This window comes from Lynx canadensis, chromosome C2, assembly GCF_007474595.2.
Source record: "Lynx canadensis isolate LIC74 chromosome C2, mLynCan4.pri.v2, whole genome shotgun sequence".
In the NCBI taxonomy this organism is placed as follows: Eukaryota; Metazoa; Chordata; class Mammalia; order Carnivora; family Felidae; genus Lynx; species Lynx canadensis.
In genome coordinates, this window is record NC_044311.2 from 16509100 (window position 1) to 16527734 (window position 18635).

At 38.1% G+C, this 18635-nt stretch overlaps 1 protein-coding gene across 4 annotated transcripts in view; it reads left to right on the forward strand.

The window, feature by feature from the left end:
• Nucleotides 1-18635, forward strand: part of NGLY1 (N-glycanase 1) — a 64690-nt gene that overhangs the window by 28111 nt on the left and 17944 nt on the right. For all 4 annotated transcript variants that reach the window (XM_030328947.1, XM_030328945.1, XM_030328944.1 and 1 more), the window contains 4 exons: nucleotides 2178-2343; nucleotides 12841-13063; nucleotides 17252-17373; nucleotides 18352-18497. In XM_030328947.1, the coding sequence (XP_030184807.1) occupies nucleotides 2178-2343; nucleotides 12841-13063; nucleotides 17252-17373; nucleotides 18352-18497 (657 nt within the window). The remainder of the gene's footprint in view (nucleotides 1-2177; nucleotides 2344-12840; nucleotides 13064-17251; nucleotides 17374-18351; nucleotides 18498-18635) is intronic.

Consider the following 18635-nt stretch of genomic DNA (forward strand, 5'->3'; position numbering starts at 1 on the left):
ATTTCTTGTGCCCTTTTGTGTGATTAGTTTGGCTGGGTATGAATCCTGTTTCCCAGTCATTTTCCCTCAGAATTTCTTCCCTTTTTTTTTTGTAATGTTTCTTTATTTATTTTTGAGAGCAAGTGAGAGAAAGAGGGAATCCCAGGAGGCCCTGCGCTGTCAGCACAGACCCCACACAGGGCTCTGTCTCACAAACTGCGAGATGAGCAGAAATCAAGAGTTGGAGGCTTACTGACTGAGCCACCCAGGCGCCCCCTCATTATTTATTTATTTATTTATTTATTTATTTATTTATTTATTTATTTATTTATTTATTTATAAGGGGGAGTGGGAGGGACAGAGAGAGAGAGAGTGAGAGGGAATCCCAAGCAGGCTCTGCCCTGTCAGTGTGGATCCGATTGTGGGGCTTGAACTCATGAACCATGAGATCATGACCTGAGTTGAAACCAAGTCAGATGCTTAACCAAGTGAGCCACCCAGATGCCCCAACCCCTCAGAATTTCAAAGATTTTGTTTAAGTGTTTCTAATGAGATGTCTGATTCATTAGAGCATATTAGGATATTGTTTTTCTATTTCTCTATTTTCTATTTGTGAAATATCCCTATTATATGCCTAGTTTTATCCCCCCATTCATAGTGGCTCTTTTCTTCAACTATTGGTTTCTGCTATTTCTTGGAGAAGTTTCTCTTCTCCACTTTTTCTACTCTACTTTCTAGATTTCCTGTTGGCTGGATTTGGGAACTTTTGGATTTATCCTCAGTGTCTATTTGTTGGGTTTTTTGGGTGGGGGCGGAGGGATGCTTTTTTTTTTTTTTTTTTTTTTTTTGGGGCACATTCTCAGAAGATGTCTTGGTTCAATCTTCTAATTGATCACTCTTTAGCTATGTTTATTCTACTGTTTGACACCCTCTGTACTTTGTCCTTTCAGTGTTTACAATTTTAATTTCCAGGATCCGTAGTTGTCTTTTGCTGAATACAGTATACTCTCAAATCTCTGAAGATAGACTTTTTTATAGTCTGTCTCTGTATTTGCTGCCATGGCTACAGGGTTAGTTCTTCTGATGTTGATTCTAGTATGTCTTCTCAACAGTATGGGTTGTTGCAGATCCAGTGAGTCCTGAGAGTTCCCACGAGCCTGTCTGTGAATACAGCATCTTCTTCTAGCAATTGTAGAGAGGGGTAGCACATGCTACCAGGTAGGCTGTACCAGAAGCAGCAGTTCTGAGCTTGGAAGTTTTTCTTTCCTTTTGGGAGTCTCAGCATCCTCCCTCACTGCTGAGAGGTATACTTCTTTGTTGACAAGGAGTGATGGGGATAGGGTGGAGAAAATGCTAGCTGTTCCTCCTGCAGAGCTCAGCCAGTGTTCTAATGCTTGTTCCAAGGCTTTTTTTGCTCTGGATCCTGCGGCTCCCCTACCCTTGGGATTATTTTGAGAACATTTTTTACTTTGTGTAACCACTCTTTTCGCGGGGGGGGGGGGGGGGGGGGGGGTGCATATTGCCATGGTTTTTTCCTTTAATCCATTTGTGTCTGTTTTTCTCCTTCAGGAATTTCTCAAAATTCCTGATCCCTTAAGAGTACTCCTCCCTTGTTAATGCCATATAGAGTTTCCTTAAAAAGTTATGTTACTGGGGTGCCTGGGTGGCTCAGGCAGTTAAGCATCCGAGTCTTGGTTTCAGCTCAGTTCGTGATCTCACAGTTCATGAGTTTGAGCCCCACATCAGGCTCTGCACTGAAAGTGCAGAGACTGCTTGGGATTTTCTCTTCTACATGCACTTGCTCGCTCTCTCTGTCTCTCAAAAGATAAACATTAAAATTTTTTTTTCAAAAATTATGATACTTGCAGGGATTTGAAGTGGAAAAGCTATTGTTCACATGCACTGCTCAGAGCAGTGTGTTGATCCAAACTTGTAATCAAGCATTTAGCATATTCTTGTTTAAATGTATCCTCAATGATACAATATATTCAGAGGAAAAAAATAGACGTATCTTAGACTGTGACCCAGATATGGGTATCTCCTAAAACTAATTTTATAAAGGTTTTGAGTATAGTTATGTATTTCAGTAAATTCATACATTCCTCTTTATCTATGAAATCATAGAACCATTGTTTTCTGTTACGTGTTATTTTTGCAGCATATGGAAAAAAGCTAACTTCAGTATTTTTTTCTATTAGGTTACCACTGATTCAGTCATTCTAAAAGTTCTGCGGTCCAACATTCAGCATGTGCTGGTCTATGAGAACCTTGCTCTCCAGGAAAAAGCACTGGCTTGTATTCCAGTCCAAGAACTAAAAAGGAGATCTCAAGAAAAGTTATCTAGAGCTAGAAAATTGGATAAAGGTAGTGGCTTTATATAACCGTTCATTGCTAAATATACATCATTGCTAAATAGAAATACTGAAATGATGCCTTTTGCTGTATACATCATAAAATTCTAACCTATTAATATGTTGATGTCTCAAGTTAAAACAGTAGTAAAATTTTATTGCACATACCTTATGGACACATCTATTAACATTTTTTTTCTTACTTCAGTATGTATTTGCAGTTTAATCATTGGTATGTGAATTTTTTTAGGTATAGTAGAACTTTAGTCTGTGGAACATACAGCATTTTTAATAAATTTTAATGTGAATCAGACAGAAAACACATTCAAGATTAATCTATAGGATTAGACCATTGACTTACTTTGGTTAATAAAGAGATAGTATTTACTGATTAAGAGTATGGATCTTGAAGCCAACTGCCTGGGAAGAAATTCAGCTCTGCCACTTTACCGTACATCACTGAGCCAGTAATTTAATCTCTAGGTCTCAATTTCTTCATTTGAAAATTTGATTTTGGGGGCACCTGGGTGGCTCAGTCAGTTGAGCGTCTGACTTCGGCTCAGGTCAAGATCCCACAGTTCTTGGGTTTGAGCCCCACGTCGAGCTCTGTGCTGACCACTTGCTCAGAGCCTGGAGCCTGCTTCGGATTCTGTGTCTCCTTCTCTCTCTGCACCTCCCCCGCTCACACTTTGTCTCACTCTGTTTCTCAAAAATAAATAAATGTAAAAAAATGTTTTAAAAAAGGTGATTTTTAAAAGTAAATGAGATAGAACAAGTAAATGGCTCAGAATGATACCTGCCACACTCATCAACCAATAATTATTTGTTATCATTAAGGGTTTTAGAATTTTAGTTATTTTTCCAACATCAGCATTTTTACTTTGGGTTTTTATGTAATTCGCTTTTATCTAAGTCATTTCTTAATACTAAATTTTCTAGGGGATGATGTAATTTTTTTGGTGGTTGCCTTAGTTTCAGTAAACAGTTTTAACTAATCTAAGTCCACCTTCAAAAACACTATTCTTCGTCATGTATAGTGCAGATACCTCTTAAAAGAATTGTCCCAATTCTTCCCTCCCGTCCTTATGACATTGCTGTCATATACTGCAATCACCTAATAATACATTGCTGTTGTTATTAAACAAGTTACTTTTTAGGTCACAGATAAGAAAAACACAAGATTCTCTTTTACTTTCATGTATTCCTTTTCTGACACTTTCTTTCTCTAGATCTGAGTTTCTGACCTTTACCTTTTTCCTTCTTCCTGAAGAACTTCTTTCTAATATTTCTTTCAGGGCAGCTCTGGCAGAGATGATTCCCTCACTTTTTCATTGCCTGAGAAAGCCTTTATTTTTTTTTCTTCCCGCTTTAAGGATAGTATCACTGGGATATAGATTTCTAGGTTGGTGAGGCTTTTCTTTCAACAACACTTTATTTTACTCCACAGTCTTCTTGCCTGCATTGTTTATGACCAGAAGTCGGCTATGGTCCCCATGCTTATTCTTGAACAGTTAAGGTTCCCCCACACCTGCCAGCTCCTCATCCCCAACTTTATTCAAGATTTTCTCTTTGTCTATGGTTTTCTGCAGTTTGAACATGACAAGCCTAGGTGCAGCTTCTTGGTTGGTGTTTCTGAGCTTCCTAGATCTGTGGTTTGGAATCTCATTAATTTTGGAAAATTCTTGGCCATTATTGTGTCAGATATTTCTTTTGTTTCTTTCTCCCTTTTCCTTCTGGTATTCCAAAATGAAGATACTCTATTTTACCTTCATCTATCTCTTCCTCAGTTTCCCGCAGTTCTTAGTGCTCTGGTCCATTTTGAGATTCTCTTGCAATTCTTGGATGTCCTGTGCCCCTTTTCTTTTTTTTCCTTTATTCTTTTTTTTCCTCTTTGATTTTTAGTTTGGGAAGTTTCTGTTAACCTATCTGCAAGCTCACTGTCCTTGGCTACGTCTTATCTACTGATGAGCCTATGAAGCGCATTCTTTTTTTTTTTTTTTTAAGTTTCTTTATTTCTGAGAGAGAGAGAGAGAGAGAGCATGAGCAGGGGAGGAGCAGAGAGAGGGAGACACAGAATCCAAAGCAGGCTCCAGGCTCCGAGCGCAATGTGGGGGCTCGAACCCGCGAACTGCGAGACCATGACTCCAGCTGAAGTTGGATGCTTAACCGACTGAGCCACCCAGGTACCCCCCATGAAGGGCATTCTTAAGTGTTCTTGATTTCTACCATTTCCTTTAGATTTTTTTTTAAAGTTTCTAAATAACAACAAAAAAAATCTATTTACATTATCCATCTATTCTTACATGTTGTCTACTTTTTTCATGAGAAACCTAATATATTAATCATAATTATTTTAAATTTTTTGTCTGTTAATTCCAAAATCTGTGCCATATCTGAGTAGTTCTGATACTTGCTTTGTCTCTTCAGACTGTTTTTCATGCCTTTTAGCACATCTTATATTTTTTGTTGGAAGTTGGACATGATGTATTGGGTAATAGGAGCTGAGGTGAATAGGCCTTTTATGTAAGGTTTTATGTCCATTTAATGAGGAGTTAGGCTATGTTTAATGTTTGCCATAGGTGTCAGAAGCTTCAGATTTCCTCTGGTATTCTTGTCTTCCCTCTTGTCTTTGGGCTTTTCTAAGAACTCCTTAGAGTCTGTATCTTTTAGCGTATTCCATTGTTTTTACACTGGAGCCTTGTTGGTATAATGCAGAGGGGAGGAGAAGCCCTCTGTCATCTTCTGAGTAAATCTCAATTAAGTTTTAGTGGGCCTGTATCCTCAGGCCTGTGACCTTCCCAGGTCTTTCTTAACTTTTCCCCCCCGTAGGCAAGATAAGAAGGCTAGAGACAGGGCCAGGGAAGTCCCCTTTCCCTACTTCAGAAAAGGCTCTGGTAAAATCTTTTTTCCCTGAAGAATAGGCCTTAATTGTAGAGAATAATCTGGGCATACTTTACAATTCTTAATCTTCTCCTCTCCTTCCCAGAGCCATGAAGGAATCTTTTTTTTTTTTTAATTTATTTATTTTGAGAGCGTGCACACACATACACACACATGCAAGCAAGGGAGGTGAAGGGAGAGGGAGAGGGAGAGAGAGAATCCCAAGCAGGTTCCACGCTGCCCTGTCAGCACAGAGCCCAACATGGGGCTTGATCTCACAAGTGTGAGATGATGACCTAAGCTGAAATCAAGAGTCAGTCACTTAACCAACTGAGCCATCCAGGAGCCCCTCCTTTTTGGTTCTTTACCAAGAAAAGCTGATGGAATTCTTGGAGGGAAAACCCTCAAACGTGTTAGGAATCCCTCCTAAGATTGTGTTTCTTATTCAAGCTAGTCCATATTCAGCGTCCAGCAGTTTGTCAAAATTACCATTTAAGTGTTTCTTACCAATTTATGACTCCGGTGGCTTATTTTCCATATAGCAGATGCTGGTTGTGATTCTCTGTATTTGTCTGTTTCTCCAGATTTCAGGGTGACAGTTTGCCCTGTGAACTCTTTTGAACTCAAGAAAAGTCAGTGATTTTGGTTTATTCAGTTTTTTACTGTTGTAACAATGCGAATGAAAACTCTAAGCTCTTTACGTGTTAGAGCTAAAACCAGAAGTCTCTCAGAAGGATTAACAGTGTGTCTCTTTTCCTTTTTTATCATCTAATCACTTCTTACATATATCATGTAGACATTTTGCTGCCCATTGTATTTTGGTAGTTTTGTCTTTATTGTAATATTATACTGTGTCATTTCCTTGTATTTGATGACCAGTCTGGGCCTTAGTCTAAATTCAGCAACATTGTTGTGAGACCTTGAGACAATTCTTCATGTTGGATTAATATATTTTTACTATTTATGAGATAAGAATGCTTATTAATATGTGATCATAAAGACCCTGTCCACTTTAAAGTACTGTCCTCCTTTAGATAATGCCTGACATAAATGCCTGTCTAATAGGTACTAACTGAAGCGTGTTTTGTGTGTGAGTCATTGGGCTAAGCCCTGCAGGGGAGACACAGCAGTGTCCCTGCTGACATTTGCCTGGCATGTTTTCCCTCTAATTATAAAGGTAATATGTGGCTTTTGGTAGAAGATTTGGAAAATAGGAATAAGATAAGGCATCTATAACTTCATCTCATCAGAGTATGAGTTAAGATTTGTCTATATATCCTCTCACACTTAAATTAAAGAAGTTAAAAATCCTGTTCTTTAGTTACTAATGTACTAATGAGTACATGAACACATTTTAAGTACTCATTAACCACAAGTGATTTGTGGCCACCTTGTCGGACAGTGTGGATATGAACTATATTTCCATTATTGCTGAAAGTTCTATTGGATGCTGCTGTTCTACAAAAACAGTAGGATACTGAAAGATGAAAGAGTAAGAGTCATAAGTGGGAGAAATCCAAATATATAGTGAAATAAGTGGTATTACAGACATAATGGATATATTATTTCAGGTTAGAGTGGGCTGTGAGCAATGGGATTTGACCCCAGTGGCTTAAGATTTATTTTCTCATGTAAGAAATTATTGAGGGAGGCAGTCTGATGCTACTGGTAGGCTCTGAGACATTATCAGAAGCCTAGGTTCTTTCATCTTTTGGTGCTGGCATACATGGTTTCCATTCCGCAAGTTACGTCTCATAGTCCAAGGTGACTGCTAAAGCTCCAGCCATTATATCTGCAGACCAGGCATCAGGAAGAAGAAAAGGAGAGAAAGCAAAAGGTACCTCTAAGCTGAGCCTATTCTCTTGAAGCAGCCTTCCTTGGTATCTCACACCAATCTTCATCTGGCCTCATTTAGCTCCAAGGGAGGCTGGGACCTGTAGTCTTTTTAGCTAATGCATTGCCATCCTAAATAAATCAGAATCTGTAAATAAAGTATTGGCAGATGGATGTTGTATGGCAAGGAGCACCTTTGGCACTGAGGTGATTACAAAGCCTCCTTTGTCCAAGTTGGTGATTTTCCTTTATTGTGGGTTTTTTTGGTGTGTTATTTGTTTGTTTTTTCATTTCCTCCTCAAATTAAATCTTCTGGGTTTCTGAACTAGGAAAAGTGTTCTGGTTTGAAGCAGAAGTGAGAACCTTGGAACACTGCCCACTGAGATACCTTTAGAGATAGTTGAGGCTCAGAGAAGTGTGATTTCATAGCTCTGGCTTGGAAGACTGAAGAGTTGTCATGATTGAGTGTTCCAAATATAGGTGAAACACCTTTTTCAAAGAGGAAGAACCCTGTCATTTTAGAAAAGTGAAATAAAATATATGTTGGCCTACTGAATTGAATATGAAGACATGGGAAGAAAAATGTTGAGTATTAAGGTGTGTCTAAGGATGAGGCTACCTAGACAGATGTTTTACTGGTTCTCTTCTCTTTTTGTTTTTATGTTTATTTAATGTTCTTGCGAGTGACAGAAGGGCAGAGAGAGAGGGAGACACAGAATTTGAAGCAGGTTCCAGGCTCTGAGCTGTCAGCACAGAGCCCAATGTGGGGTTCAGACTCCCAACCCGCGAGATCATCACCTAAGCCAAAGTCAGACACTCAGCCGACTGAGCCACTCAGGTGCCCCAATGGGTTCTCTTCTTATTCCCTCTTTTGTACACTAATGTCTGGTTTTCATAGGATGGAGTTAAGACCTAAAGTTGTTGATTTTATTTTTGTCACTGAAAAATTACCAGAAATCTATTCGTATGTTATTTTTGAAGATGCTAAATTTATTAATCTAAAGTCTTTTTTTTTTTTTTAGGTTTATTTATTTGAGAGAAAGAGTGCACGGGGGAGGGGCAGAGAGAGGGAGAGAGAGAATCCAAAGCAGGCTCCATGTTGTCAGAAGAGCTCAATGCAGGGCTCAGTCTCACAAACCATGAGATCACGACCTGAGCCAAAATCAGGAGTTAGGCACTTAACCAACTGAGCCACCCGGGCACCCCCTTGAAGTCTTGATTATAATTTTAAAATATACACTCCACACTCTAATATATTCTCCATATTTTCCCAGAATTTACCATCTAAAACAAACAAACAAAAAACCAAACACAGGCACACAACAAAAAAGAATTTAGCATCTAAGTCAAACCTTCCTTTAAGCCCCATAACTCTGAGCTTTCTGAGCTCTTATCCTCTACAGACAGGATTCCACTTGCATTTCTCTGAGCCATAATTAAGGATATTGCTTGATCAAGGAGCACTGTCCCCGGTGGGCCTCACACTCTGTGTGCCAGTTCTACTTCTGGCTGGGAGGTTGCAGTACCTAGAATGCAGAAATACAAGTATTCTGTCTTCCTTGCCTTTCTTTTCCCATTTTGGTAATGACTATTTGGTGAACAGTATTAATTCTAAGTAATATTATGAGACTTGTTTGTTTAGTCCTTCCATCATTCATTCAGGTATTTACTGCATGACAAGCACAGTTCAAGGTGTCGGGGATACAGCAGTGAACAGAGCAAAGTCTCTGCTGTCATTGGGTGAGAGACTAAAAAAAACCCAATACTCAAATATAGCACGTAGTGATAAGTGCTGGGAAGACAAACAAATCAGGATAACAGAATAGAGAGTGACTAGGAAGGATGCTGTTTGTATAGAGTTGTCAGGAAAGTCTTCTCTGGAAAGCAGGGATTTCCACTGCAGTTAGGGGGAACCAACAACTGCAAAGGCTCCCCGCGGTGCAGGTGAGCTTGGTCCGAATAAAGGATGGCAGGGAGGACATGGTGCCTGCCACAGAATGAACAAGACAGAGGTCAGAGAAGTAAAGGGGGTACATTAGTTTCCTGTGTCTGCTGTAACAAGCGGTCACAAACTTGGTGACCTAAAACAACAGGAATGTATTCACTTGCAGTTCTGGAAGCCGCAAGTCCATAATCAGAATCGCTGGGTTGAAATCAGGGTGTCAACAGGGTCTCATTATCTCTTTCTGTTCCACTATCACATCACCTTCTGTGTATGTGTAGAATTTCCCTCTGCTTCCCTCTTTTAAGGGTACAGCATGCATTTAGGGCCCACCCAGATAATCCAGTATAATCCCACATCTCCATATCCTTAATCATATCTTCAAAGTTTTGTTTTGTTTTGTTTTGTTTTTTGTTTTTTTGCTATGTTAGGAGTTACAGACTCCAGGGGTTAGAATATGCTTATCTTAAAAAAAAAATATGCGTGGGGCGCCTGGGTGGCGCAGTCGGTTAAGCGTCCGACTTCAGCCAGGTCACGATCTCGCCGTCCGTGAGTTCGAGCCCCGCGTCAGGCTCTGGGCTGATGGCTCAGAGCCTGGAGCCTGTTTCCGATTCTGTGTCTCCCTCTCTCTCTGCCCCTCCCCCCTTCATGCTCTGTCTCTCTCTGTCCCAAAAATAAATAAACATTGAAAAAAAAAAATTAAAAAAAAAAATATGCGTATCTTTTGGTGGACCATTTTTCAGCCTACCAGAGGAGACCAACTGTGGTAAGAAAGGGCAAGAGTAGGGGCGCCTGGGTGGCGCAGTCGGTTAAGTGTCCGACTTCAGCCAGGTCACGATCTCGCGGTCCGTGAGTTCGAGCCCCGCGTCGGGCTCTGGGCTGATGGCTCAGAGCCTGGAGCCTGTTTCCCATTCTGTGTCTCCCTCTCTCTCTGCCCCTCGCCCGTTCATGCTCTGTCTCTCTCTGTCCCAAAAATAAATAAACGTTGAAAAAAAAAATTAAAAAAAAAAAAAAAAAAAAAAAAAAAAAAAAGAAAGGGCAAGAGTAGAAACTGAACTGTATCCTGAGTGAGATGGAAACCTATTGGAGGGTTTTGAGTGACATAATCTACCTTGCATTTTTGAAAAGATTACTCTGCTGTAGGCACTTGATGGAGAAGGGTGGCAGTGCTATATTTCTCAAGCTCATTTTTAATCTAATACAAACTTTCATATTATATAAGTAAAGCTAGATTTGGAAAGCTAGGCGGCTCAGTCAAGTTAAGCATCCAACTTCAGCTTAGGTCATGATCTCATGGTTTGTGGATTTGAGTCCCGCATCAGGCTCTGTGCTGACAGCTTCAGATCCTCTGTTCCCCCTCTCTCCCTGCCCCTCCCCAGCACACGCACTCTCTCTGTCTCTCTCTCAAAAATAAATAAACTTTATTTAAAAATGCATTAAAAAAAAAAGAAGCTAGACTCTCCCTGCCAATCAGTCACATCTCTTCCATAGGTTAACAGCTATTATCATATGATGTGTTCCTTTTCATATCTTTTCCTATGTTAATACATAGGAAATACACCCATAGTTACCTGTAAAAATAGTTTAAGCTCTGTGGATTTACATAAAATTTATCATCCCATATATCTTCAGTTTCTTGATGTTTTTCATTTACTAATGTGTTTTAAAAATCTTTTTAACTCTCCATAGTGTTCTATAGTATGCATGTACTATTATGTATACAGTTCCCTATTGATAAACATGGAGATTATTTACCATTTTTTTCTATTCTAAGTATTCCTGCAGTGAGAATTCCTGTAAAGCATGCCTCCTGGTGTATATATATGCACAAGTGTTTCTCTGGGATAAATATAAATGTCAAGGATGTGTTGATACTTTTATACTGTAATGGATCCTGCCAAACAAATTGCCTTCCATTGTACATTAAAAGTGTCTTGAGAGTATTTGTTTCCACTTAATGAAATTATTGGACTTCTTTTATGGACTTTGAATTTATCTAATGGGTTTGCTAATATTCTTACCGATTTATAGAAGTTCTATATATATTCTGCGTACTTTTCTTTGTTAAACATGTTACTTTTTTTCTCCCAGTGTTCTTTGCTTAATTTCATGTAGCATATATTTTGAAATTCATGTTACAAAGTTAATATAAGAAAATTTATTTTTTTTCCATTATTAATTTCACAATCTGCATCTTGCTTAAGAAGGCCCTTCTATACCACAAAGCCACAAACATGTTCTTTTGTAATTTCTGCCTTTATAGTATTCCTCCTCTCAGTATGTTATGTAAATTCTTTTGTACCCAAATCATTTTTTTTTTTATTTAAAAAAAATTTTGTTTAACATTTATTCATTTTTGAGAGACAGAGAGAGACAGAGCATGAGTGGGGAAGGGGCAGAGAGAGGGAGACACAGAACCTGAAGCAGGCTCCAGGCTCCGACCTGTCAGCACAGAGCCCGACGTAGGGCTTGAACCCACAAACCGTGAGGTCATGACCTGAGCTGAAGTCGGGTGCTCAACCTACTGAGCCACCCAGGCGCCCCCCAAATCATTTATTGAATCGTCCATCCTCTTAGAACTACTTTGAAAGGCTAACTTCATCAGACATTATGTATCACTTAGAAATCTATTTTTCAGGAGTCTTCCTTTGTTTCAGTAATCTACTTTGTCTATTTTTCACCAATAGCACAATATTTTAATTATTTTTGTGACTTTGTAATGTGTTTTGACATGTATTAGATGAATTTATCTTATTGTTCTTACTCAAAGTTATGTTGACCATTTTGTCTTTCATGTGAATTTGCAGTTTGTCAAATTTTATGAAAAATTACTTTATAAATTTTAATTACATAAAACTTGTAATTATTTTTAATTTTAGTTGGTATTACATTAAATTACAGATTAATTAGTAGATAATTAACAACTTTAGAATATTGTTTTCCCATCCGGGAACATAATCTGTTTCTAGCCTTTATAGTCTCTAGGTTTTTGTATAATACAGTTTTTTTCTATTTTGAACTATATCAAACAGAAATACAAAAACACCTATGACCAGCATTGAACTTTATTAGATCTTAACATTATGCCATATATTTCCTTCAAGTATATTTTATTATCACTTCTTAATAATAAAACATGAAAAGATAGAAATGAGAACTCCCTAGATATGTCTTCTAGATTCATTTCTCCTCTCCTTCCCTTCTTTCCAAAGATACCACAGTCTTGAATATGATCAAGAGAAATCTTTTTAAAGTAGATATAATATTAACAGGCCATACATACCTGCTGGGGTTGTTACATACACTGTAGGCATTGTTCTCTTTTTAGTTGATGTGTGGTGAGTGTCCACAGATAGATTACATTGTGTAGTTGAAAGACTAAGAAAAGTTGATAGGGTGATTTTTTAGGTGTCTGGAATTCTCTGATTTCTGCTTGTGATTTTGTGATTGTTTCATGTTTACTGGTATATATACCTGATAACAAATTGAATATAGTCATTTTTAAATATTTTTTAAGAATCAGAATGATTTTCTTACCTCCCTGTGTTTCAAGATCAATTCCACATTAACCATAGTTCCCCGAGAGGTGGTTATGTTCAGCTCACTTTAGTACATAATGTCACTTACGGTGGTAAATGGCGTACTGCTATAAATGTGCAAGGCATTATGTCGTATTTCATCCTGATTCACAATATGCTGACAGTTCTTTTCTTGCATCATATTTGAGAATACCTTCTAGATCATCTTATATTTTCATATATTTCAGCTCCATATTTTAGAATAAAATATGTGTGTGTGTGTATTTTTAGTTTTTGTCTGCTTCAGATCTTACTTGGTTCTGTTTTAACTTCTCAGGTACTGATGTAAGTGAAGAGGATTTTCTTCTGCTGGAGCTTTTACACTGGTTTAAGGAAGAATTTTTTCAATGGGTGAATGACATTTTGTGCAGCAAATGTGGTGGCCAGACTAAGTCTAGAGGTGAATCATTATTTCCCAATGATGATGAACTGAAGTGGGGTGCGAACAGAGTAGAAGATCATTACTGTGATACATGCCAGTTCAGCAATCGATTCCCAAGGTGAGTGTCCCCTGGACAGTAAAGTCAGAGTGATCTCTTAATGGAATGGTTAGAAAAGAATTTTTATTAAATGAGCTTTTTAATTATTAGAAATATATTCCTCTAAGACAGAGGTCAGCAAGCTATGGCTGGTAGGGTAAGTCCAGCCCACATCCTATTTTTGTAAATACTGGAACACATTTATTCTGATTTGTGGGCTTATGGTCTATAACTCCTTTCACATTATAATGTCAGGGTTGAATACTGGCAACAGCGGCCATATGGCCTACAAAGTCTAAAGTAATTACTGTCTTAAAATTTTTTTTGATTGTTTATTTATTTTTGAGAGAAAGAGATGGAGAGAGACCGAGCACAAGCAAGGAAGGGGCAGAGAGAGAGAGAGGGAGACACAGAATCCAAACCAGTTCCAGGCTCTGAGCTGTCAGAAAGAGCCCAACGTGGGGCTCTAACTCACAAACCGTGAGATCATGACCTCAGACAAAGTTGGACACTTAACTGACTGAGCCACCCAGGCACCCCAATTACTGTCTTTTTATAGGAAAAATTTGTTTACTCTTTCTCTAGCATATATTGAGTGTAGAGGCACCTGGATGGCTCAGTCAGTTAAGCATCCAACTTGGGCTCGGGACATGATCTCACGGTTCATGAGTTAAAGCCCCTCATCAGGCTCACTGCTGTCAGCTTGTGAGTGCAAAGCCTGTTTCAAATCCTCTGTCCCCCTCTTTCTGCCCCTCCCCAGCTTGGGCTCTCTGAAAAATAAATAAATTAATAAATTTAAATAAATAAATAAATAAAGTGTGGTCTTAGCACATTTAATGCTATAAATCTTTTTTTTTTAATATTTTCTTTTAAGTTTCTTATTTGAAAGAGACAGCATGAGTGGGGGAGGGGCAGAGAGTGAGTTGGGAGAGAGAATCGCAAGCAGTCTCCACGCTGTCAGTGCAGAGCCCAACATAAGGCTCTCATGAAACTGCGAGATCATGACCAGAGCCGAAACCAAGAGTCAGTTGCTTAACTGACTAAATCACCCAGCTGCCCTAATGCTGTAAATCTTGTATTGTTCTTTTAATTACATAACTTGTAACTTTCTGATAACTTTATTAATAATTGATAGCACATAAAAATAACACTAATGACATTAATACTACTGATACATTGTGATAGTAAACACAATGAGGTACATAAAATAATCATCAGATGCTAATATGGAAGGTAGAAGTATAATGCCATCATATTAACGACAGAATTTTAATCAGGTGCCTTCCCCACCCAATCTAATGTATCCTCATTATTTAAATTTTAAACTAAGGAAGTTTGCACTTTTCAATTAACTTTTTTCATCCTTTAATTCACAAGCCTCTTATCAGATTTTTTAAATTGGCAATACTTATAAACATTGGTTGTATCATCAGTCAAGAAAAGATACCAAGTTTTGAAATACCTCATTTTGGACACATAGGGACTTAGTTTTGTCCTACATATAGAGTTGGGATGACAAACAGTATTAATTCTAGGCTAAGCTGGTTATGCAACTTGGCACAAGTAGTATATAGAGGAGGCATAGGATGTGCTAATTCTGCCACTGTTACTGCTTCATGTAAATTTACATCTGTTTTGGGGGCGCCTGGGTGGCTCAGCTGGTTGGGCAACTGACTTTAGCTCAGGTCATGATCTCACAGTTTGTGAGTTCGAGCCCCTCATCGGGCTCTGTGCTGACAGCTCAGAGCCTGAAGCCTGCTTCAGATTCTGTCTCCCCCTTTCTCTCTGCCCCTCCCCTGCTCACGCTCTGTGTCTCTCTGTCTCTCAATAATAAATAAACGTTAAAAAAAATTTTTTTTTAATTTACGTCTGTTTTCAATTACTTTTAATTATGTTGGTCATAAATTTATTTAAATTAAGTAGTTTAATGGCATCTGTTTAAGACAAACTTATCATTGCAAAGCCAATTCATTCATGCAGTGGTTTCCTTCTACAAGCTTATGGCCAACATCTCTGCTCAGCTAGGGCACTTTTCTTGCTTAGCTTTATCAGTGAAATCCTTCTCAATGCATTATGCAAAATTTGGTGTTCTCCAGTTTTATGATTATTTTATAATTACAGTAACTTTTTAAAAGATTGTGGCAAACATCTTTCAAAAAATAATTTCCAAATTAGCAAGCACCTTTAAGTGGTTAAGAAGAAAAAAGTTCCATCAAAAAGATCATTCTACAGTATAGTAGTATTTAATTTTTTTTTAATTTTTTAATGTTTTTATTTATTTTTGAGACAGAGAGAGACAGAGCATGAGCAGGGGAGGGGCAGAGATGGGGGGAGACACAGAATCCGAAGAAGGCTCCAGGCTCTGAGCTGTTAGCACAGAGCCCGACGCAGGGCTCAAACTCACGGACTGTGAGATCATGACCTGAGCCGAAGTCGGATGCTCAACGGACTGAGCCGCCCAGGCGCCCCCAGAATAGTAGTGTTTTAAGTAGAATTGAGTTCACTTAAGTTTTAAAATCTTTACTGAGTAGTTTGTTGAAGTTGTTTACCTTTTAAATACATGAGCTCATTATACCACTTGTTAGAATAATACTAATGCTTTAAGCAGATTTCCTAGAGAATCTCTGCCTGTCCAAATCTTATCTGTCCTTCAGGTCCCAGTTCAAATACAAACTTTCCTCCCAACCACACTCTGTAACACTAAATCTGACCTGTTGTGTATGGTTTTGTCACATTCTGCCTTCTTCCTGTTAATGCCTGTAAACTCCTTTAAGGCTGTACCACTGTTTAACCATTTTCCACTATAGATTCTAACACAATGCCTCATATATTCCAGGCTCTTTAATCATTATTTAAGTATGTGAAATGAAGCTAATATAAAATTGTATGTCAACTATATTTCAATTAAAAATAATTTTGGGGACGGGGACGAAACATAAGAGACTTAAATACAGAGAACAAACTGACGATTACTAGAGGGCTATAGGTGGGGGGATGGGCTGAATGGGAAGGAGCATTAAGGAAGGCACTTGTTGGGATGAGCACTGGGTTTTATATAAAGGGGATGAATCACTGGAATCTACTCCTAAAATCATTATTGCACTATAGGCTAACTAACTTGGATGTAAATTAAAAATAAATAAATAAATGATAATAAAAAAGAAAAAACAAAAAATTAATTTTTTTTTTAATTTTTTTTTTCAACGTTTATTTATTTTTGGGACAGAGAGAGACAGAGCATGAACGGGGGGAGGGGCAGAGAGAGAGAGGGAGACACAGAATCGGAAGCAGGCTCCAGGCTCTGAGCCATCAGCCCAGAGCCTGACGCGGGGCTCGAACTCACGGACCGCGAGATCGTGACCTGGCTGAAGTCGGACACTTAACCGACTGCGCCACCCAGGTGCCCCAAAAAATTAATTTTTAAAAATGTGAAATTAAGAAATGTTGCTGTTTAGCACAGAGGTAATATAAATTGTTTAAATTATTGATTATGATAATGAATCAAGGCTTTTCTGTGGTTATTTTATTTTATTTTCAAATTTCTGGTGAGTTTAATCTCATACCATGCATGTAATATAAAGTTAATAATGGGACTGTAGTGAAAACGCAAGCCATGATGTTAACCACAATTAGGAATGAAGTTCCATATAGTACATGATTAAAAAGCAAATATTAATAAAGGTACAAAATCAGCAAAATCACAATACATTTGAGTAAATTGCCAGCAAGATACCATTGCTTATTAACGCAAAATAATACTTCAGGAAAAACTGACAACGAAACATAACAAACTTAACTGAATCCCAGCGTTATGCTCATCGTTTTAAAAAAAAGCAAATACTTTACCGGGAGCAAGACAAACTAAATTCTAAAAGAAAACATACTTCAGTGAACATTAAAGCTATAGGACAAGTCCCCCGAATGTACAAAACTATCATAAAAGCTTTAATCTTCACCCTCAGACCGTAAAAATACATCATCTTCAGGGCCGGGTAAACAGAACCTGAAAATCCACCACCATTGCCAGTATTATTTAATAATACTTGGGGGATACCTTGTAATAATACCTTGGGGGATCCCCAAGGATCCCCTTCATTACTGGAACTCACTGCAGTGCAGATTGAGTCGGCCCTACGTGCAGAACACCCCCTTTCAGTCCCTTTGCAGAGTTTGGTTGCAAAGTTGATAATTATGGTTATTTTTAAACAGGTATAATAACCCTGAGAAACTTTTGGAAACGAGATGTGGACGGTGTGGCGAGTGGGCCAATTGTTTTACGCTGTGCTGTCGAGCCTTAGGGTTTGAAGCTCGCTATGTTTGGGATTATACAGGTATGGAATGTGGTGTGAGCGAAGTAGTAGAGCTGTGCACACTTCAGGTTTGGGTTTACAGTCTGGGCTCATCGCTTTTTGTCTATTACTTTCTGGCCTTGTCAGTCTGAGCTCCCATTTGCCTTCTGTAAATAACACTAATACCAACCTTGTAAGTTTTTTGTATAGAGTTGTACACCTACCATTTTGCCTGGTACTTTAAACATGGCCTATAGACATTCTTTTATTAACCATTTACCATGACATTTGTAACAGTGCTTTTTCTGTATGAGTAATAACATGTAATATGCTGTAGAAACCTTTATTTTTGTAGAGATTAGTATAAAAGACATAGTAATCTTAAACCTCAGTATACAAAAAAAATGTAATAAAAGCCATGTGAAATTTATGTTGTTCTTATTTAGAAATGATTTATCATCTACACGTTAAAAAGTTGTTTTCCTTGTTCTTAGAATTTTACTTGTGTTTCTGTTGTTTTGTAGGATAAAATGAAACCTTCACTTAAGAGTTACTGTTCTCTTACAGTCAAATATAGAACATCAATAGCCAGAGATCCTTTGGGAGGCCTCCTACCTGTTCTGAGTCGTAAACGTCAAGAGAGACCGCAGTTTCCAAAGTGGCATTAGCTCCACATTAGCAAAAGCTGAGGCCCATGTTTCTGATGCCGTTGTTCAATATGTTCACCTTTTTAGAGTTATGGTTCACATGATTTTTAATGACACTTAAAACTAACCACCTTAAAGGACATTTTCCAAAAATATTTTTAAGGGTTTCAAAGAGAGAAATGAAAACAAATGTTCTAGAGTTTTGTGTGCCCCAAAATGCTCAGTCCTATTAGCTAAAATTTAGACTGTTAGAAATTATTATATGATCCTTATCTTAGCAGTTCGTATGTAGTTGTTGGAAATCATTCTGGTTTTATAAACTTAACTTTTGTATTCTTTCTTCCTGCTGTTTTCTTGTGTCTTACTTGAGTAGACCATGTCTGGACAGAAGTCTATTCACCTTCTCAGCAGCGGTGGCTGCACTGTGATGCATGTGAAGATGTCTGTGATAAGCCACTCCTTTATGAAGTAGGGTGGGGCAAGAAGCTTTCCTATGTCATAGCATTTTCTAAGGATGAGGTAAAGCATAAGAAAAAAAAGGGTTTTTTCTAAGAATAAAATAGAATTTCTTTCCTTTTTGGACAGCTTTTGAAGATATATTTGACATATAATAAGCAGCATACATTTAAGTGTACAGTTTAATAAATTTTGTCACTT